This window comes from Macaca mulatta, chromosome 8 (assembly GCF_049350105.2).
Source record: "Macaca mulatta isolate MMU2019108-1 chromosome 8, T2T-MMU8v2.0, whole genome shotgun sequence".
NCBI classification, from domain to species: domain Eukaryota; kingdom Metazoa; phylum Chordata; class Mammalia; order Primates; family Cercopithecidae; genus Macaca; species Macaca mulatta.
The window spans coordinates 114,248,361-114,271,763 of NC_133413.1; the positions used below are offsets into that span (position 1 = coordinate 114,248,361).

General features: G+C 32.7%; 1 protein-coding gene across 8 annotated transcripts in view; it reads left to right on the forward strand.

Annotated features, from left to right (window-relative positions):
* RIMS2 (regulating synaptic membrane exocytosis 2) overlaps window positions 1–23,403 on the forward strand; it is a 747,502-nt gene that overhangs the window by 392,497 nt on the left and 331,602 nt on the right. For 5 of the 8 annotated variants that reach the window (XM_028852821.2, XM_077943948.1, XM_028852833.2 and 2 more), the window contains 6 exons: window positions 5,804–5,871; window positions 7,718–7,837; window positions 10,987–11,086; window positions 11,901–12,024; window positions 13,949–13,995; window positions 17,235–17,347. In XM_028852821.2, the coding sequence (XP_028708654.1) occupies window positions 5,804–5,871; window positions 7,718–7,837; window positions 10,987–11,086; window positions 11,901–12,024; window positions 13,949–13,995; window positions 17,235–17,347 (572 nt within the window). Of the gene's footprint in view, window positions 1–5,803; window positions 5,872–5,993; window positions 6,203–7,717; window positions 7,838–10,986; window positions 11,087–11,900; window positions 12,025–13,948; window positions 13,996–17,234; window positions 17,348–23,403 lie in introns of all 8 variants that reach the window. The other 3 variants (XM_015145837.3, XM_015145824.3, XM_015145825.3) reach the window with 1 other exon arrangement.

The window sequence follows — 23,403 nt, forward strand, 5'->3', positions numbered from 1 at the left end:
TTGTTACATATGTATACTTGTGCCATGTTGGTGTGCTGCACCCATCAACTCGTCAGCACCCATCAACTCGTCATTTACATCAGGTATAACTCCCAATGCAATCCCTCCCCCCTCCCCCCTCCCCATGATAGGCCCCAGTGTGTGATGTTCCCCTTCCCAAGTCCAAGTGATCTCATTGTTCAGTTCCCACCTATGAGTGAGAACATGCGGTGTTTGGTTTTCTGTTCTTGTGATAGTTTGCTGACAATGATGGTTTCCAGCTGCATCCATGTCCCTACAAAGGACACAAACTCATCCTTTTTTATGGCTGCATAGTATTCCATGGTGTATATGTGCCACATTTTCTTAATCCAGTCTGTCACTGATGGACATTTGGGTTGATTCCAAGTCTTTGCTATTGTGAATAGTCCCGCAATAAACATACGTGTGCATGTGTCTTTATAGCAGCATGATTTATAATCCTTTGGGTATATACCCAGTAATGGGATGGCTGGGTCATATAGTACATCTAGTTCTAGATCCTTGAGGAATCGCCATACTGTTTTCCATAATGGTTGAACTAGTTTACAATCCCACCAACAGTGTAAAAGTGTTCCTATTTCTCCACATCCTCTCCAGCACCTGTTGTTTCCTGACTTTTGAATGATCGCCATTCTAACTGGTGTGAGATGGTATCTCATTGTGGTTTTGATTTGCATTTCTCTGATGGCCAGTGATAATGAGCATTTTTTCATGTGTCTGTTGGCTGTATGAATGTCTTCTTTTGAGAACTGTCTGTTCATATCCTTTGCCCACTTTTCGATGGGGTTGTTTGTTTTTTTCTTGTAAATTTGTTTGAGTTCTTTGTAGGTTCTGGATATTAGCCCTTTGTCAGATGAGTAGATTGCAAAAATTTTCTCCCATTCTATAGGTTGCCTGTTCACACTGATGGTAGGACAGGGATGCCCTCTCTCACGACTCCTATTCAACATAGTGTTGGAAGTTCTGGCTAGGGCAATCAGGCAAGAGAAAGAAATCAAGGGTATTCAGTTAGGAAAAGAAGAAGTCAAATTGTCCCTGTTTGCAGATGACATGATTGTATATTTAGAAAACCCCATTGTCTCAGCCCAAAATCTCCTTAAGCTGATAAGCAACTTCAGCAAAGTCTCAGGATACAAAATTAATGTGCAAAAATCACAAGCATTCTTATACACCAGTAACAGACAAACAGAGAGCCAAATCATGAATGAACTTCCATTCACAATTGCTTCAAAGAGAATAAAATACCTAGGAATCCAACTTACAAGGGATGTAAAGGACCTCTTCAAGGAGAACTACAAACCACTGCTCAGTGAAATAAAAGAGGACACAAACAAATGGAAGAACATACCATGCTCATGGATAGGAAGAATCAATATCATGAAAATGGCCATACTGCCCAAGATTATTTATAGATTCAATGCCATCCCCATCAAGCTACCAATGAGTTTCTTCACAGAATTGGAAAAAATTGCTTTAAAGTTCATATGGAACCAAAAAAGAGCCCGCATCTCTAAGACAATCCTAAGTTAAAAGAACAAAGCTGGAGGCATCACGCTACCTGACTTCAAACTATACTACAAGGCTACAGTAATCAAAACAGCATGGTACTGGTACCAAAACAGAGATATAGACCAATGGAACAGAACAGAGTCCTCAGAAATAATACCACACATCTACAGCCATCTGATCTTTGACAAACCTGACAAAAACAAGAAATGGGGAAAGGATTCCCTATTTAATAAATGGTGCTGGGAAAATTGGCTAGCCATAAGTAGAAAGCTGAAACTGGATCCTTTCCTTACTCCTTATACGAAAATTAATTCAAGATGGATCAGAGACTTAAATGTTAGACCTAATACCATAAAAACCCTAGAGGAAAACCTAGGTAGTACCATTCAGGACATACGCATGGGCAAAGACTTCATGTCTAAAACACCAAAAGCAATGGCAGCAAAAGCCAAAATTGACAAATGGGATCTCATTAAACTAAAGAGCTTCTGCACAGCAAAAAAAAAAAGAAAATTTTATTATCTTAGTTCTATACTATTAAGCTGCAAAAAATAAGAATATCCAGTGGTAAGTATTATTAGGTCTATAATAATAGTCTTAATAGTTTTTAGGACTATTTTCTATATGATTTACCATTAATTATCTTATTCTTACAGGGACACTAATTTTACTCATTCAACAAGTTTTTATTTAGTACTTATACATGACAGTTTTTTGTTTTGTTTTGCTTTTGTTTTTGTTTTTGGAGATGAAGTCTCGCTTTGTTGTTGCCCAGGCTGGAGTGCAATGGCACTGTCTCAGCTCACTGCAACCTCCGCCTTCTGGGTTCAAATGATTCTCTTGCCTCAGCCTTCCAAGTAACTGGGACTGGGAGCTACATGCCACCATGCCTGGCTAGTTTTTGTATTTTTATTAGAGATGGAGTTTCATCATGTTGACCAGGCTGGTCTCAAACTCCTGACCTCAGGTGATCTACCCGCCTCAGCCTCACAAAGTGCTGGGATTACAGGCGTGAGCCACTGTGCCCAGAATATAGGACAATTTTTTTTTTTTTTTTTTGTCAATCAGAGGTTTTAACTTTAGTTTCAAATGGTTAAACAGCTTATGTTTTTTATTTTCAGAACAAAAGAAATTGCATGTCTGCCTTTTTGGTAGGTTGCAAGCACAGAGGTAGAAGAGAAATTTTGAGTTGAATTTTCTTACTGTCACATAAACCAGTTAAGAATTTTTATTTACAGGCTTCATACTGCTTTTTCTCTACTGCACAGATTTGTCAATGCTTTGTTGTGGGACACAACTGTATTTTGAAAGGGCTACAGGTTTTCTGAGACACAGATACTCTTAGCTTTTTGGGTAGCCATCCAGGCATGGGCATAAGTATCCTAGGAACTGGTCATCTCCATATACTCCAGTGTGTTTTACTAATATTGTAATTATGAAAAAGCTTGGGAAGCACTTCTCTGGCCCATAAGTTAAAGAATGGGATTCTTTCTACAAATTGCATATTGTGTGTGTTAGATAATAAAGCCTATTCTCTTTCATAAATGAGTTTCTTAAAAGAATTGTCTCCAGTAATTCTCAAACATCTGACCATAATCATCTGGAAGGCTTGTTAAAATACAGATTGCTAGGCCCACTAACAGTTTCTGATTCATTAAGTCTAGGGTGACACCCAGAATTTACATTTCTAACATGTTCCCAGGTGTTGCCGTTGATGCTATTTTGAGAACTGCAATTTGAGAACCATTCATTTACACACAACTTTTTCTACTTTTCACTTCCCTTGGTTTTTTGGTTTCTTCAACCTGATTTTAATTTTCATCATTCTATCCAATTGTTCTTCCTGACATCTTTTCTAATCTTCATGGTTGCCAAATCCAATGCATATTTTTAACCTCCTCATCTTATTTGATATGTAAAAATCCTTCAGGATAGTTTATTTCTTCTTTGTTTTAGGCAACTCTATTTGATTTGGAGACCTCCTTCTGTCTCCCTCCTTCCTTTTTTTCTCTGCATGCTGTTTTTGAATCTTCTCTCTCTCCCCCCTTTTTTTTTTTTCTCAAATCAAACCCTAAATGTCAGAATTCAGTTTGGGTTCTCTTCATACCTTATTTTACCCTCTATCCCTAAATGATCTCACTTACTCCTGTCTATATGTTAATAATTGCCAATTTATGTCTCCAGATCAAAACTTTAAGTTTTTTGTTTGTTTGTTTTGTTTTTTGAGACAGTCTTGCTCTGTCTCCAGGCTGGAGTGCAGTGGTGTGATCTCAGCTCACTGCAACCTTCGCCTCCAGGTTTCAAGCAATCCTCCTGCCTCAGCCTCCTGAGTAGCTTGGACTACAGGTGTGCACCACCGCACCCAGCTAATTTTTTGTATTTTTAGTAGAGATGGAGCTTCACCACGTTGGCCAGGATGATCTCCATCTCTTGACCTCATGATCCATCCACCTCAGCCTCCCAAAGTGCTGCGATTACAGGCATGAGCCACCATGTCCGGCCAAAACTTTAAGTTTTATTACACCCTCGCCAGTTTCCTTCTTGTATGTGCACTAGGTTCAAATAATATATCAAAATTCAACCACCATATTTAATAAATTCTAAGATGAACATTTTTATATCCTGAAAGTTATGAATCCTATAGTCAATGGTGTCATATGTTTTATGAAATAGATTCCCTCTTACCCTTCCCTAACAAGAAGTGCTCTTCCTCCAATCTTCTCCATCTCATAAATTTTTTCTTCCATTCAGTTATTAATGCCAGAAACTGGGGAGTTAACCTTGACTCTTTAGTCTTTCTTAACACTCAAAAACATCTCAGTCCCTTTTTTCTTACCACGTCTATTGCTATTATCTTTATTCAAGCCATAACTACCTTTTCCAAGGGTTACTGTAAATGTCTTTTAACTTTTGGTGTCATACAGCCTAGTCTCTATGTAGTACTTATATTCATCATTTTAAAATGTTAATCAGATTATGTCACCATTACACTTAAAATCCCTCAATGGTTGAAATTTAAAATCTTTAATATGAAATAAAAGACTTATCTAAGTTGTTCTGTGCTGCCTTACCAGTTTCACTTAGTACCATATTCTTCTTCATTCTTTTTGGTTCAGAAACCATTGTGTTCCTTCAGTTCTTTTATAGCACCATATCACATCTTTCAGTTCTCATCTTAAACATTATTACTTTAGGGGTGTTTGCTGACCCCAAAGTCTAAATTAGATCTTATTGTACTCTTTCATAGTGTCTTGTATTTTCCTATATGATACTGATGATTTGTTCTGTTTCTCTATCCCTACTCTGTTGTAAGCATATTTCATTGTTTTACCCTTTACAGTAGAGCTCAGCACAATACATAGCAAATGGAAGGTGTTCAGTATGTATTTTTAGAAAATAAAATTATAAATAGAATTTTAAAAGATATATGTGAATATATAGACTAAAAAGATATTAAAGATAACAAATATTTTATATTTTGAAATACTGAGCAAATAAGATGCATATAAGTTTGGGAAATGGTGGATATACATTCTTAGTTGCCAGTTACATAAATTATCTGACAAAATTTTTTTAATTTACTTTTTATAAGAATGTGATTTCTGAAAAAATTTGAAAAATTATTTCAAAATATTAAGTGATTCATGATGTTTAAGTAAAGTTTATTTTTACTAATATTGAATGAATCTGTTTTATAATTTTCATACAAATTACTATTTTGTGGAAACAATTTTTTTAACCACCCAAATTTCTTAGGAGGTTTTAGCATGATGAAGAATATCATACTGCATTTCAGAAATGGCATTTAATTATTTGGCTTTTTAAAATACTGGTTATTGGCAAACCAATGTAAACTTTTTAAATGTCCCTTAATCTTTGGAGAACAAACTCATGTCTTTAGACCAACATGGGAGTAAAAAAAATAGCATGAATAACAGTCATAGCTGATAGTCTTTTTCAGCATATACATTTTTTTGTTTCTATTTCTGTTTATTATTATTTCTCTTTTCGCAGGACTTTTGTTCTGTAGGATCTGTCTAGAGATATAAACCTTATATTATACTTTCTATAAATTTTACTCATTTTAAATATTAGCTTTCTTTTGGCATAAACATATATATCTATAAATATATATATATATATATATATATATTTATACAGACAAAGTTCTTGAGACCAGACAGGATCACACAGTTTAAAATGTTTATAATGTCTCTGTCTGTCCCTTTTTTCACCATCTCCTTTACTGCACTCTTTTGTCTGACTCTCACAGGAGACATGGATTACAACTGGTTGGATCATACGTCTTGGCATAGCAGTGAGGCATCCCCAATGTCTTTGGTGAGACATGTGGAGCCTTACTATTTAATTTTCGTTATCATTTCACTTTTCCTTTTTTATTTACACCTTTGCATGTTTCTTTTTTGTTTCTTTCTTTTTTTTTTTTTATCCCATACCTGTAGGGGACAGTCAAAAGGGAAAAAGAAAAACTAGTGAGCAGGCAGTTTTGTCGGACTCTAACACCAGGTCTGAAAGACAAAAGAAAATGATGTACTTTGGTGGCCACTCTTTGGAAGAGGATTTGGAATGGTCTGAACCTCAGATTAAGGACTCTGGGGTAGATACGTGTAGTAGCACAACCCTTAACGAGGAGCATAGCCATAGTGATAAGGTACTGAGATTGTGGAGCCTGCCTTTTAACCTGCTCATTCGGTCTTCGTTTGCTCTCTGTCACTCATTAAAACAGAACATAATAAAAGGACAGGGCATCTCAAGGGTCACTGTAGCATTTCTTAAGGTGCAGAAAAGAAAAACAAAACCAAACTAAACAAACAACAAACCAAAAAAATCTCTTGCTTACTTTGCTGTTTTTATTATTTGACGGCATACCAAAAAATAAATATATAAAAATAAATCTTAGGAACAAAGGAATGTTTTGTCTTTCGTTGCATGAGAGAACTTTGTAGTGTTATTAAAAACCACAAATAATAAATAATTTTTGGATTGGCTTATTTGATTGCTTGCATATGTTTTCCTTGGGATGAAAATTAAATTATTAATAGTTTGAATCCCAGACAAAAGGGAGATAATTGGGACTGTTTGCACAGAAAAAGTTGTTTTTCTTTTTTCCCTTTCACTGTCATTTTGGTCTTTTGTTTTATTGTCATAGCATTTTAATGTAGTATTAATTAGTATTAGAGCCCTTGCCATCTGCTTTGATATTTATTATTTTTGCTTTTAGGATAGTGGGACTTTTGAAATCTTTTTACCATATAGATGCGATTGACTGGAACTTGCATTTTGCCTGCTAAATTTTGCATGAAGATATGCCTGTTACTTTTTGATAACTATGAAACTATGATTACACAAATCATTTACTTTCCTATTGAGCATATCATTCATAATAGAATAGTGTCATTATTTACAGAGGCCTTGGTTCAGCCCTGAGAAACAAAGAAACTACTAATGTTTTCAAGGTTATTTAACAATAGATATCATTGAATTATCTAGTAAAGGTAATTTACTAAATAGATCAGAAACCTGAAAGAATCATGAAAGAACCTCTGAGAAGTGAGAAATGTAATCTATTCCCACCTGTAAATGAAGCCTGTTTCTCTCCCATGCAGATTCAGTTGGAAATTTATTGGGGTTTATGTACAATTCATTATTTTAATCTAGAAACCTCTTCAAAAAAGCCCTCATCATAGGGTCAAATTTAATGTTTTAATATGATTTGATTTTTAATTATTACTGTAATACAGTCTTTCAAAATCTTCCAAATGTGTTTGAAGAGGAAATTTTCATTTTTAAATTAATTCACTTGCATAGAATTTTAGTGTATCTTTTCTACCTGTGAATTTTTATTTTTCAGCATGTAGATAATTAGTTGCACGCATTTTCAAAATTTCTCAGATTTTGTAGAGCTATTCATTATTGTGTTAGAGAACTGTAAGAACTGGAAGTAACGGGAGTTTGAAAAAAACTTTGAGATTATACTGAGGTTATAAGCATAATATAGTACACCCTTATGAGCAGTGCTTTGAAATGAAAGCTGGTTTGTGTAATCATAACACTGGAATTCTGAAGTTTAGAGAGGTCATACAATCAGAGACCATTTGTCATAAATTGACAAAATCATTTATTTATTTTGTATTTATTTATTTTGTTTGTTGATGCAAAATGTCAGCACCCTGTAACCTGGCAACCATCTAAAGATGGAGATCGTTTAATTGGTCGCATTTTATTAAATAAGCGTCTAAAAGATGGAAGTGTACCTCGAGATTCAGGAGCAATGCTTGGCTTGAAGGTATGTAATAAAATGTATGATATTTTGGCTCTATACTCTTATAGGTTTACCCGGAAAGCAAACGATAACTTTCAACCTGTACCAATTTAGTAGTGTATTTTTCCATTTTCAATAATTTGTGAAGATTTGCACTCATTATCTAAAACATTTCATTTTCCCACTATTATTTAAGAAGTTGCCGTAATTCCACAGTAATACTTGTGTATATATAAATTTGGAAGACATTAAAAGTAACCTCATTAGAATCTACCTGAATCTGAAATACAGTGGTCAAACTCATTTTAACTATACAGTTTATTCTTTAAGTCTAAATCTGTGTTTATATTTTATTAAAGTGATAGTTTTTTATAATTACTCAAAATGAAAACTTGGGAAATGTAATATGTATATTACATATGTATATATATAATTTTGTATAAATGCTGTAAAATGTGTGTATGTGTGTGTATGTGCATATGTGCACTTAAGAGAGTACTGTTTGAATTCTAAAAACAAAAATAATTATGCTGGGAAATTAAATACAAATATTGATTTATGTTTTACTGTAAAATACCAGGAAATTATTTGGTAAATACATTAAATAGAGCTCTGTTTGGTTTTTGTGCATCTAGTATACCCAATTAAAACCTGAAATGAAAAAGGAATATGCTGGGTGTCATGGTTCATGCCTGTAATTACAGCACTTTGAAAGGCCCAGGTGGGAATATTGCTTTGGACCAGGAGAATATTGCTTTGGACCTACCTAGACAGCATAGTGAAGTCCTGTCTCTACCAATTTTTTTTTTTTTTTTGAGATGGAGTCTCGCTCTGTGGCCCAGGCTGGAGTGCAGTGTTGTGATCTCGGCTCACTGCAACCTCTGCCTCCTGAATTCAAGTGATTCTCCTGCCTCAGCCTCCCGAGTAGCTGTGACTATAGGCGCGTACCACCACTCCCAGCTATTTATTTATTTATTTATTTTGTATTCTTAGTAGTGATGGGATTTCACTATGTTGGCCAGGATCATCTTGATCTCTTGACCTCGTGATCCACCCACCTTGCCCTCCCAACGTGCTGGGATTGAACCACTGCGCTCAGCCCAAAAAAATTTTAAATAGCTGGACATAGCAGCACATGCCTGGAGTCTTAGCTACTGAGAAGGCTGAGGCAGGAGGACTGCTTAAGCCCAGGAGTTTGAGGTTAGAGTGGGCTGTGATCACACCACTGCACTCCAGCCTGGGCAACAGCGTGAGACTCTGTCTCTCTCTAAATAAAGTAAATGTTTTAGAGCTAAGTCATTCCTATAAAAATTGTCCTGTAGAATATAAGAGATATTAGGAAACTTTGGATATAGGTGGAAATGGGCTATGTATTAGGTCTTTCTTGCATTGCTTTAAAGAAATACCTGAGACTGGATAATTTATAAAGAAAAGAGGTTTAATCAGCTCATAGTTTTGCAAGCTTTAAAGGAAGCATGGTGCCAACATCTGCTTGGCTTCTGGGGAGGCCTCAGGAAGCTTACAATTATGGTCAAAGGTGAAGGGAGAGTACACATGTCACATGGCAAAAGCCGGAGCATGAGAGAGTGGGAGTGGGAAGCAAGGTGCCACATAGGTTTAAATGACCAGATCTTGGAAGAACATTTATTGGGTGGCATCCATGTACTTGCACTCACCTGAGCATTTTATATCTGTTATCCTAGTTAACACTCACAATAGATGAGAAATAGGCTTAGAGAGGTGTTTAACTTCCCCGTGGTCACAAGATGGTGATGATGGTGGAATTTAAATTCAGATTTGACCCATTTCCAGGGACAGTGAGATGTGTCTATAGTCCCAGCTACTTGGGAGGCTAAGGCAGGAGGATTGCTTGAGCCTAGGGTTTCAAGTCCAGCCTGAGCAAAATAGTGAGACCCTTTGTCTTAAAAACAATTTTTTAATCCAGAGATGCCTATTATAGTGTTAGAATAAAGATTAGGAAGTCTTGGCTTCAATTCCAAATACAGGAGTTACTAGTTACATGAAACTGGACAAATAAACTTCTCTTAGCTTTAGATTTCTTATCTATTCAATGAGGATAATTGAATTGTTGTAATATGATTAAATAAACAAACATACAGACATTTAGTAAAGTGCCTGGCAAGCTTTAAGATATCAATAATCATTATAGCTAGTGTAATTAATTAATTATTATTAATGTTTGTTAAGCCAAGAAAGTTTTTAAATATTTACTTAAGGATATAAGTCAATAAGAGCTATACATTTAATTTTCAGATTCAAACATAGGACTAATTAGTTTATTAACTGAATTGCAGCTATGTGTAATTCACTGTAATTATGAAAAAAATGCATGGAATAAGATACACCCCATGATTTTTGAATTCAAATAACTTTCACTCTGTTTAGAAGAGAAAAACCAATTCATTTCAGTCAGTGAAGTTAGTTGCTATTATTTGCTTCACTTGCCATCAAATTGAGATATTTGACTGAATGGTAGTTGATTAGAATCAAAGCATTAATTTTGTAAGATATACAAGTATACATATGACTCCACAGCATTATTCTTAACATTTTTATTCATTTTCTAAAAGTTATATTTTAATAGAAACATAAAAATGAAAAATTGAGATTCAGATGGTCTGAAGTTTACATTACTTCTAATGCGATTAAGTAAATTTTGTAATTTTTTTCAAGTAAGATCCATCATCATTATGCACATTATCAGTGTTTCTAAAAGATTACCAATGAAAGTTTGGTGGTGTATCCTAATTATAGTAAAAGAAACAAAAATTTTGTATTAAAGTATTTACATCTATAACTAGAAATGTTTGTATAATTAATATGATACTGTAAAATATGTTTTTGGAAATGACAAAAGCAAGAATTTTAGAATAAGGACAAAAATTACCAGTTGTTATGTTCTTTCTAAGTTATGCAACATTTCAGCAAATAATGGGTATTAAATGGCAAAACAGTTGGAATATGTGAAAAAGACCTAGCTTTTAGGGCACGTACTAACCTAATAGAGACAATAAATTATTTAAGAAATCATTTTCTGTACATTAAATTAGCGTTTTAGATGTTGCAAATTGTTCTAGGTATTTTTTACCTGAATCTTCAACTATGCTCATTTTAACAATATTCCTGTGTTAATACTTTCCTCTTTTAAACAGGTTGTAGGAGGAAAGATGACTGAATCAGGCCGGCTTTGTGCATTTATTACTAAAGTAAAAAAAGGAAGTTTAGCTGATACTGTAGGACATCTTAGACCAGGTAGGGTTTTACCTTTGATTATTTACATTTAAACTGTCCAACTTTAGTAGTTATGAGTTATTTTCATTTATTTAGAAGTGATTTGACAATAACAAAGACCTCATTTAACTTAGATATAAATCTCTATTCATTAATGGAAAGTCAAAACTATTATTTCTTGAGTCATAGTAGATCAAAATCATTTTTATGTTGACTATATCTTATTTTTTTCTGATGGGTATTCTAATCTGTATATAATATTAACCTATTTTGTTTCCCATAAGACCTTTTTCTTTTGAGAAAATTCTAACGTAGTTTAGAACAAACTTTATGGACAAAGGCATATTTCCTACCACGTGTCACCCCTTATCTCTTCGGCAATGGATACTATTGGAGAAATCCTTGAGTACCTTAAAGAGGATTTGATAATATACTAATTATTAAGATTTTTACAAGAGAGTTTAGACAGTGGAAACCCTTTACAAAAAAACAAGGTGCTCAGTTGCACATATATTGAGAAACCTAGAGTATAAAGTCATAAAATCTTTAAAGAGGCAACTGATTTTGATTGTTGCTTAGAATTTGAATTTCTATTAAGAAATCACATAGAAATAATGTTATGTAATTTTTTCTTCTAATCATTGTCCTTTTCTGTGAAATACACTAATCACCATGGTCATCAAATTTTGTGTCACTGGAACTGTTCTGAGTATGTTTCATATTGTATAATAGTTATTTTATCCTATGGAGTTTATTGAAGTTTAAGATGCTGTTAAGTGTAATTTATTGGATCAAATTTTCTTTATGAGATTATTATTACTGACACACACTATAGGTGATGAAGTATTAGAATGGAATGGAAGGCTATTGCAAGGAGCCACATTTGAGGAAGTATACAACATCATTCTAGAATCCAAACCTGAACCACAAGTAGAGCTTGTAGTTTCAAGGCCTATTGGGTAAGTTGGTTTCAGTATTTTATATGTGTGTGAAGTTGAATACTGTTAAACTATTTGTAATGTGCCATTTAATAATTTCTGATTGCTTTATGGAAATAAATTATTTTGTAGACAGTAACTTTTTCTCTTTCCTTACCAAAAGCATCACACCCAAAATAATATCTCTTTATCTAATGATATAGATGGTAGAATATACAGTTACTTACAAAAGAAGAAATATTTACGTGTTTATTCATTTTATTGTAACACCTTAGACGGTGGTTATAGGATTTAGTAGGGGAAGGAGACTATAAATCATCTATAGTCTACACATTTTACATTTTTCAAAATAGAGATTTCAACATAGGAAAGAAAGGGCCAAAGGACATACTATTCCTAGATAGACGTAATAGTTTATGGAAAAACATGACATCTTTTTTAACAAGGTGAACAAACAGACCCAAAATAAGCAAACATCAAAGTACTCTTTGGCTTGTAATTTATACCTCTGTTTTATAATGCCTATGCATTAAATGTAATGCCTATAGATTAAAATTGACAATTTCCAAACATTGGCAATAAATGTTAAAGAGGCAACTGAATTACATTATATGCCAAGGCAAAATATATACTTGTATCAGAGTAAAAGTAACAGAAAAATATTACTGTTAGTGAATTATTAAATGCAGATTTAGGATAAAAGCATTCTAGGGTAAAGCCTACAGAAATCATTTGTTGTAGAATAGTAATGTCCAGTGTTAATTCATTTAGGAAATGATGGGCCTGTATTATTTTTATCTCTTTTTTAAAAATGCTGAAGAAAACGACTTAGGGTGGTAGCTTAGTTTTATTGAAATGTTCCTTTTAAAGTATTAAATCTGGTACTTGAAATTGTATTCATTTTTTATTTTGTCTTTTCATAGTTTTGTATTATGATAAAACTGCAGTGTTTAAGATTAGTGTATTGATCAAATATATTTCTTGGTATTAAAGGATCTTCAAGTCTTGTTTTTGTTTAATATTTTAAATAATTTATAGTCCTTTATGTAATTTACTGAATGAATGTAGCCATTAATATTTAATCCTTGTGTCAAATCTCAAATAAAAATATACACTTATTTTTGGTGTAAATATAGTTCCATGGTAATTTGAGATTTCCCCATAAGAAACATGTTTGTCTTTTCTCAGTGATGTTACTACATTTTAAAAGTTTCCGTTGGCTCATGCCTGTTATCCCAGCATTTTGGGAGGGCGAGGCGGGTGGATCCCTTGAAGTCAGCAGTTCAAAACCAACCTGGCCAACATGGTGAAACCTTGTCTCTGCTAAAAATACAAAAATTAGAGTGAGGCAGGAAAACTGCTTGAACCCAGAAAGTGGAGGTTGCTGTGAGCTGAGATCGCGCCACTGCACTCCAGCCTGGTGACAGAGTGAGACTCCATCTTTAAAAAATAAAAATAAATAAAATAAAATAAAATGAAAGTTTTAATCACAACATGAATATTTTACTTTTTTATTTTGGTGATATTTTATTTGTACTTTAATGTTACTGATTTAGAACAGCAGGTAAAACCAAAGAGCAGAAGAGAATAAAAACCTATCTGTAAAACTTATCTTGTTTAATACAAATTTTTTATAATGGATAATTGTGCAGTGAGACACATAGAAAATAAAGTCTGTTTTTAAAAGTATGCTATGGATGCATATGAATTTTATTTCCTTTTAAATAGTTGAGGTTGGCCCAGAATACTTTTATGAGCAATAAGTACTAAGGCTTGTTTCTTATTTATATAATACCACTATTATACACAGTTTTCTTCATTTTACACTGTCCTATTAATAGGTTGATAATGATAAAAAATATGAGTTGTATTAATTGTTGAAACAGTTTCTCTTTCTTTCTTTCTTTCTCTTTCTTTTTCTTTCTTTTTCTTTTTATCATTTCAGAGATATACCTAGAATACCTGATAGCACACATGCACAACTGGAGTCCAGTAAGTTTTATTTATTCTAGAAGAAAATGTTATTTATAATTGCATTCATCCGAGGTCAGATGAAGTATTTAGCTAGTAATGTGAAGTAAGAAATATGATACCATTACTATCAAGTATGTAAGCATATAAAGATGGAAAATTTAGTATTATTTCATGTCACTGTGGGAAAAAATACAAAAATGTAGAATATTTTAAGTTTTTTTTAAACATATTGTCTTATTACAGATTTTTAGATAGCATGATTAAGGTATACTGCAATAAACTGCACATACTTAAAGTACACAATTAGGTAAGTTTTGACATACATATATACCTGTGAAACCATCATCCCAACAAAAAATCATGAACATAGTCACTGCTCCCAAAAATTCACCCCCAAAACTTCCCCTAGTTTTAAGATTTACTGTTTGTAACCTCATCCTCATTAAGTAGGGGAAGATGCTTAGAATAAACTAGTGAATAATTACATTTATTCTAATTTATGTTTTTGGAAAGTGGGATAACAGTTCTGATTTAACATCAGAGGAGTGGTGGAACAATAAATACATAAGTTTAAAGTCAAATTTATCTATAATTTTAAACATTATTTTTAGTGGTATTTCAGATGTTAAATTATTTTTTTTCAATGAAGTAAGTTTCTTTATTGATTGAGAGTACAGTAAGGGATACTGGGAGAGAGGAAAAAAAGGATTGCAGTTTGAAATATGTTGATCAGGATAGACCACACTGAGAAGGAAGGATTGAAGGAAACATTTGGAGTGGCTGCCTGGGGGGAAATCTTTCCAGGTACAGGATGTGTGGATGCAATGGCAAGAAAGCCTAAGGTGCATTTAAGGAAATTCAAGGAGGCCAGTGTAGCTGAATGGAATGAGCAAGAGGAAGAATGGTATGAATGAGGATAGAGGAATAATGGGCAAATTGCATAGGCCGTGTAACCCACTGTAAGGACATTGGCTTTTACTTTCAGGAAAATTGGGAGCTATCTAGGATGGTTTTGATACTTAGTGTTAAATACTGGCTACTAGGTTGATACTTAGATACTTAGTGTTAAAATCTGGCTACTAGGCTGCAAATAGATTAATAGAGTCGAGGGTAAAAGCAAAGAGACTAGTGAGAAGGCTAATCTAGTGGTAAGACAGTGGTGACGTAAACCATGGTGGTAGCAATGAGGATGGTGAGGAGTGGTAAGATTCTCTATATACCACAATAATTGAGAATGCACTATTAAAATAGATGTTTTTTAACTTTCATATTTACAATTACAAGTTTCTTTAAAGTCTTTATCAGAGTAGTCCTTTGAATGCCATAGCTCTGTACTTTAAAATATGGTCCCATGACTTATTTGATTTAGTATCTTTGACTACGTGCTAAATGATTTTATCCAAAGAATATCATGATCACATAAAACTGTAACATAAATAATCAAATTATAATTATTATAAAATGATATTATCATCATTATCCTTATTGCTACCATTGTATTTAGTACTTATAACTGTGCTTGATGTTGTACCTATACCATCACATTTAATTTTTACAACAATCCTATGGGGTAGGTTAAAATTTTTATTCACCTTTATTACATCTCTCAGATATTGTATGAGCAACATGGAAACCTTTATCTTATTTTAGCTATTTAAAAAGACCCTAGGCTATAATTCCAAAATAATTTCTGAGGAGACAGGGGTCCTTTCTCAGATTAGATCCAATCTTTTATTCTTTAAACATTGATGTTTTTCCAAGCCCCTGTCCTTAACCATCTTTATTCCTGGTTCCTCAATAAATTCTTTTCTTCTTATGGTTGTAATTGCCAGCTGTATGACTTCTAAGTTTACATTATCAAAAGTAGGTATCATTGTCCCTACATGCCTGGATGTTCAAAGAATACATTCTGTTGTGTCTTCTGCTGCCTGAAGTTTAACAACCTTTATTGTAAAAACAACAACGACAACAACAACAACAACAAAAAAAACCCGGCTTCTTTCTTAGTAGAAAGGTTTCATTCGTCCTACTTGCTAATAATATAAAAGATATCACTGTTACTTCTAATCCTAAGCCTTGCAGTTTCCCTTTCATTTTACACCGTGTTCTCTCTAGAGGTGAGTTTTATCTACCTTCATTTCCAATTAGGCATACAACTCTACAGGTTAATTTCCAACACTAGTCTCTACTTGGACATTTGGTCCCATCTGTACTTCCACTTACCTGCTTTACATCTCCCATTGGATGTCTCAGAGGTGTTGTAGGTTCACTGTGTTCCCAATTAAGTTTTTATACATCCATTCCCTTAAACACAGGTCTCCCTGGCCAAGCGCGGTGGCTCACGCCTGTAATCCCAGCACTTTGGGAGGCCGAGGCAGGTGGATCACGAGGTCAGGAGATCAAGACCATCCTGGCTAACACGGTGAAACCCCGTCTCTACTAGAAAAAAAAAAAAAAAACAAAAAATTAGCCGGGCGTGTTGGCGGGCGCCTGTAGTACCATCTACTTGGGAGGCTGAGGCAGGAGAATGGCGTGAACCCGGGAGGCGGAGGTTGCAGTGAGCCAAGATCAGCCACTGCACTCCAGCCTGGGTGACAGAGTGAGACTCCATCTCAAAAACAAAAACAAAAAACAAAAAACAGGTCTTCCCCAGTGTTCTGAATCCCAATGAATATCAGCAATGTTCTGTCCAGAGAACATGAGAGACATACAGGGAATATTCTTATCCCCAAGAATGAAAATAGTGACAATAAATATTTAATATTTTATTCATTTTTTATGCCCCTCACTTCTTTCTGCCAGTATAATTTGTTATATTGTTCTATACATCATTTTAAAAATTTAATAATTTTGTACTTATTTTCTTATTATTTGCAAATGTAGTCTTTCAGTTGCTTTATTGATTTATGTTTTGATTACTCCTTGTTTCTATTTTTAAATTTTTCTTAATATGTCATTGTAAGATATAAATATAGTACACTTAACAGATAGTAACTAAGTTCTGAGGTAGAGGCCTGTCTCTACTATAATTGGCACAGAAAATGGTTCACTGTTGGTCTTAAGAGAATCCCTATACTGCACTTTTGCTTCCAAAAAAAACGCTTTAAGAATATTTCAATGTTGTGTCTAAGAAAATGGCCTATATAATGACATTTTGTGGACATAAAAAAAATAAATAATTTAAAAGTTATATGGCAAAACTTACTAAATACTTGTGAAGAGCCATTGTTATTTGTTATGTGTAATTATCGTTGCAGGTTCTAGCTCATTTGAATCTCAAAAAATGGATCGTCCTTCTATTTCTGTTACCTCTCCTATGAGTCCTGGAATGTTGAGGGATGTTCCACAGTTCTTATCAGGACAACTTTCAGTATGTAGTCATTACATTTACTCTCCTTTTCAGAATATCAAATAGTGCTTTTAAAATACGATGCTAGTTTTCTACAAACCAAGTTATTACTAGAACATAATTGTGCTTTTAACCTCCCACTTTATCATTCTTTTAGTTTTGAAATCCAATTTTGACTCTTTATCATACTGCTTCATTTATTAGAGTTAGATTTTCTGGAATTTAATAACAGTTATATTTTGTGAAGGTACCTAAACTCTTTTTTAAGTTAGTAATTATAAGAAAATTCAAGTTCATAATTTTTGCCCTATACCTTAAGATGACTATAATTTGTCATAGATTTTTAAGAGAAATAAAAATGTTGCACTATGTAAAGATGATATTTCAGATAAAAGTAAATATGAATTCTTCACTGCTTTTCAACTTTAAGGATTTTGGTGTCAGTTTATAGTCATCATTGGAGTTCAATATTGCTATGAAATATAATGATACTTGAGATTTTTTGTCAATAGACAAAATGAAATAAACAGAGAAATATATAATGGATTGCTGACTACTTCAGATAATTTTGCACATTAAGTGATCCCTGATTTGAACATTTTAAAATAAAACTTAAATATTCATTTATGCATTTTATATTGTGTTGATATCAGAGGAGCTTTACAAATGTAAGTCTTTACTTTTTATTCATTTGTTCTGTTGTCATTACCTTATTAAACCATTTAAAAGTAGTAACAAAATAAATTTATTCTTATACATTAGAAAAATACCGGTTAATATTACCAGTATTGTTGGGGATTACAAAACTTGAAATTTCACGAGTATTAAAAAGATATTTAGGTTGTCAAGATTCAGACATTGAATTTTGGATTAACAAAAAGTTACAGTTAAAAACTAAATTATTTGAGGCTGATATTTTAAGCCCAAAAAAGATAGCTTTTTGTTAAATTAGCTATGAAATTTTTCCTTTGATTTTTTTGGGGGGGAGAGTGGGAAAGGGTAGTATTTGTTTTTTTCTGAAGTATTTTCATTAATTAAAAGGAGTTATAGGAAGTATATGCAAAAAGGAAAAAAGTTCATTTGCAGTCATTAAAAAAGTCATTAGACCTGTCTTTTTTAGAATGATTTTGACCATAAAGGTGACAATAACAGAAAAGTTATGTAAGAAAGAATATGTGATGCTATTAGGAGATTGTAAATGTTCCACTAAAATAAATTTCTTCCCTTATTATTTTTTTTCCTTTCTATTTCATAAACAGAGTGAACTTTTTCATTTGAGGCTAGTGGTCTTTTTTCAAGTCTGCAAAATAAGTAGCATCTTTCTACTTATTCTTACATATATCGACAGCACATGTTGTCATTTATAGTTACAAATGTATGTTTTCTTCTACTATGCTATAAAATGCTAATAAATGTTGTTTCTTATTATGGATCCATTTCAGTAGTTCATCCTTAAATAATGTTTTTGGGGCTGGATGATCCCAGTCCATAAATAAAACTGTGTTTGTGGGGGCGGGGTGTGTGTGTGTGTGTCTGTCTGTGTCTGTGTGTATGTATAGTTTGCTTGAGTTCGTAAAGAAGGAGTGGAAGTTAGATTTTCTATAATAAGTAAGTATTACTTTGTTTTCTCATTTGAATCCCAAGGTCTTACTACAGATTGGACTAGGAAGGGAGGACGAGAAGCATAGTTCAGGGATTTAGACAAATTTCAAATTCAACTATTTTTCTTCATGGTTCAAAATTAATACAGTAAAAGGTACAACTGTTAAATATTTGGGGGAAATATAAACTTAAAAGTTTCACTTCTAAATTTATGTGTAACAATGTAAAGTTATAGTATTTAGATTTATAAGTGATTTTGTAATTAAAAATGTGTACTATTTTCTCCTTTTCTTATGACTTCGAAGGAATATGTTCCAGTATGATATTATTAGTAAAACTTTTAGCTGTATATGTTTTGAAATTGTTCACACATATACCCATACCCTACCCTATATATAAAAAATGTTGGTTATAAATATACTGCACATTTATTGTGGGAAATCTGGAAAGCACAGAAAATTAATAAGACGTAAAAATCACCTATAATCCTGACACTGAAATATAACCATTCACTACATATAAATTTTTAAACAAAACTGAAAAAAAAATACTATTTTGAATCCTGATTTTTCTCTTAGTAATATTGTGGACTTTTTCCTGTCTTTAAAAATTCCTCTTAAAGTTGTTTTAATGTCCATTTTAATACTTCATTATAACCTAAATCACTATTTTAGGGTACCTTGCTTGTTTCTAACTAATTTTTATGAATAATGATACTGTGGAAATCCTTGAATATAAATCTTGAAAATTTTTGTTAGGACAAAATTCTATTGTCAGAATAACTTTCCAGAAATAAAATTACAATATAAAAGGCAAAGGAAAATTTTAGGATTCTTGAAATCTATTTTCAAATTTTTCCTTCAGAAATGATTTTACCTAATTAAATTCCAATCATCTACTTAAGAAATCTGTGTTAAGTTCTGACCCCCACATCAGGTATAGTACTAGTCACTGCAAATACAAGTTTTTACCTTCATGTAACTTATGAATTTTATTCTTATATTTTTGCATCCAGGAAAATATAACTAAGATGCTATCTGATATATAATAATTCCCTTTATATTTAATCCTGTCTCTATTAGCCTGGAGATAATTTTGGTTTGCTCTAATGATGTAGAGGTTGGAAAAATATATCTACATATATCAACCCTAAGGAAAACTAGGAAGTCATAAACCAACATTACAATTCCTTTTTCCTTCTTTTCTACCTTTGGACATTTTTGCTTTTAGTTAGTTTTTACTTGGGCCCGTACTTCACTTACAAAATTATGATATTGCTAATGCCTGAGAACAATGATAATTTTTATAGTATGTGAGTTGGCCTTCCTAATATTCTGTCTGTTCATGTCTCAAATAGAAAATATATACATATAATATCATTCTCAAAGGAGATGATTATTTAAAAAAAAAGTAAATTTGTTGTTTACATTTTCATGCTCAAGGCTGTTGATTTTTTTAAATGTATGCAATTTATTTTCTCTCCATTTTTGAATTGTCCTGCTGTTTATTATTCTAGGGCATAGCAGTGAAAATGCCATTAATGTATTTGGTGAAGAAAATCAGCATGAATTCAGGTTTATGCCATGTAGGCTGTATGTTAGCATTTTCACTGACAGCACTCCCTTACTAGGACCCTATTTTTAATATGTGTTCTTCCAGAATTTAGCAGTTTTTCTCCTTCAGTTGATTACTTTTGTAGTTCTTAATAGTTTCAATTAGTTTATAGTCTTTGACTATTTTGATAATAGGGCATTAAAAGAAAATATAGCTTTCAATTTTTTTCAAAGTGAGAAAAGGCTGAGAATTCTCCTTCTGTGGGAACATATTACACAATTGATACTACTGATAATCATATTTTATTTCATTTACTTCATGATCTGTGGTTGATTTATGGTTGCAGTGTTTTTCCAAGTTACTTTAAAAAATATCTTTTGACTCCATTTTAAGTAAATATTACAAATATCCATTTTATATGCCCATTTGAAAGGAATACATAATTTAAGGAGCGGTATATGTCCTTTCTATCTCCCTGGAAACTCCATAGCCTTTTTAAAACTTTCTATAAATGAAAGGCTTTTTTTTGAGCTTTTATCTGTTACACTTCATTGTTATGACTTTATTATTCTGAAAGTATTGTATGAAAAGAATGTTCCAAAGATACTAGTGCAATTAATAGTGGAAAGTGATATTAAAAATGCAAAATGGATTGTGGTGTACAAATTCAAATTCTTCATTTGTATGAAGCCTGAATTGTTATAGATATCATCAGGTCTCTCATGCTTACAATAAATGAATTAATAGTAATTACAAATTACAGTGAGACACATATGTTTGCCATCCCTATCTGAAATATCCATAGAGACAGAAAGCAGTGGTTACTAATGGACAGCGAGATGGAAAAGTAGGGAGTGATTATGTAAAGTACAGAGTGTTCTGGGATGATGAAAATATTTTGAAACTGGAAGGAGGTGGTAATTCCACAGAATTCTGGACACAGTATTTGCCACTGAATTGTATACTTTAAAATAGTCAGTTGTATGTCTGGTGAATTTTACGTTAATTTAAAAAATATTGTCAACACAAAAATATATTTTTATAGCCATATTTAAAATATAAACTCATGGGTAAAGATTAGGTGTAAATTGCCATAGGTTTCAGAAGGTTGATTTCAGAAGTCTGTGAGATGCATGTATGAGTTCATTTTAGAACATGGAAAAATGTTTGCTTTAAAGGATTCATTTATTTGAAAGTATTATTTCTTTTAAAGGGAATCTTTTTTTTATGACATAATATTTACTTGTAAAAACATTCTGTAACCTTAATATTTTTGGTCTAAAACAAAACAGGTAGGAGGACAGGGGAAATAAAATGTATTTCTAAAGTACCTTGTTTAGTCCCTTTCTTTAGCATGCCAAATTTCTCTATGAATTTCATATATGCCCTCTGTCATTTGCTAAAGCATTATAATAGCCTGTGGTTATGCCGACAGACATCAGTAACACACTCCACATCTGAATATTTCTTTCTTCCTTTGGGAATATTTCCACATAAAAAATAAGACAGCTTAGATTTGAAACTGCCTTGGTTTTGAAAGAGACAGAGAGAAAGAGAGAGAGAGAGATTGAGAGAGAGAGAAAGATGACTCATGATTGAATGACAGTCTGCTTTTAAGTCTGCTGTCCTTTGGGTTTTAGATTTATGTCTTAAATAAACGTGTCTGATCAATGCCAACTGGACTGAGAAAAAGTACTCTTAGTACTCATTATCTGTTTCCAGTTAGCAGTGGAAAGAGAGAAGCCTTTAACTATTTATGACTTTGAAGTAGACAAGAGAGACTTCAAAGAAATGTGAGGAATGGGATGGAATCTTGGTGATAGAAGCAGAATTAAATGCCTTGAAATCCATTCCCAAACCTGATCATGTTCTGATTTAGCTTTTGGAATGCCTAATAAAGGCACAACATTCTGATTATTGTGGTGTCTTTTGGAAACTTTCAAAATGAAAACAAAAGTCAGTAAGAGAAAGGAAATTTGATTTGATTCTGAGAATTTGATTTAGTGATTTAATTAGAACTGGGTTCTATTTTCTGTCTTTACACTACCTTGCTTTTTGTTTGAGTATGGGCAAGTGTGTCTAGCCCTTTTCTGTGTTTCCTCACCTACAAATTGTGAGTAGAAGCAACTACCTCATAAGGTTGTTGGAAATACCATGAGGCAATAAACTTACAATAAACTGTCAATAAAGCCTTGAAAAAGTCCAACAAACTGTATAAGCAAAAAGAGATAAGATATTGTCATTAATAGGTGTGATTAGCAATAAACAGTGTTACCTTAAGTGGTACATAATAAATATCTGATGATGGTGTTTCAATACTAGAACCTGATAGGGATCCATCAAGTATGAATCAAGTAATTAATCCAATGCATTTCTGCACACTTTTATTTTAATGTGTTTATTCTTTTAAGAAATTCTAAAGCCAACTTGGCTAATAGTTTTTGGACTTTGGGTAGACATACTTTGGAGAAGTCACACAATTACTTCCACAGATGGCTTTTCACTAATAACTCTGTAATACATTTTCAACTAACTTCTTTTTACACTGTCCTATTTTCTGTGTAGTATGTTTAAGGATAAAATATGAAATTTATTGATTCTTGGGTTATGCTTTTAATCATTCTTTCAAAATACATGAGCCCAAATATATTATTTTATATCCAGTCTTAATTCTTGTTTTGTGAACTACATTTAAAAAATATGATTATACAAATTCTAGTATTTTGTATAGTTTTTAATGTTTTTTGGCATTGGACAAAATTAATTTATTCATTACACTGAAGTACTTAATTTCGATAAATATTGTCATGGAAAAATTGTATTTAAGGGATAGTTGTATGTGTTTGTTTTTACTTTTGGTCTTTTAGTTCCAGTGTGTTGTCCTTTTTGGTTTTGTTTTATTGCTTTTTTCTTTAATTTTG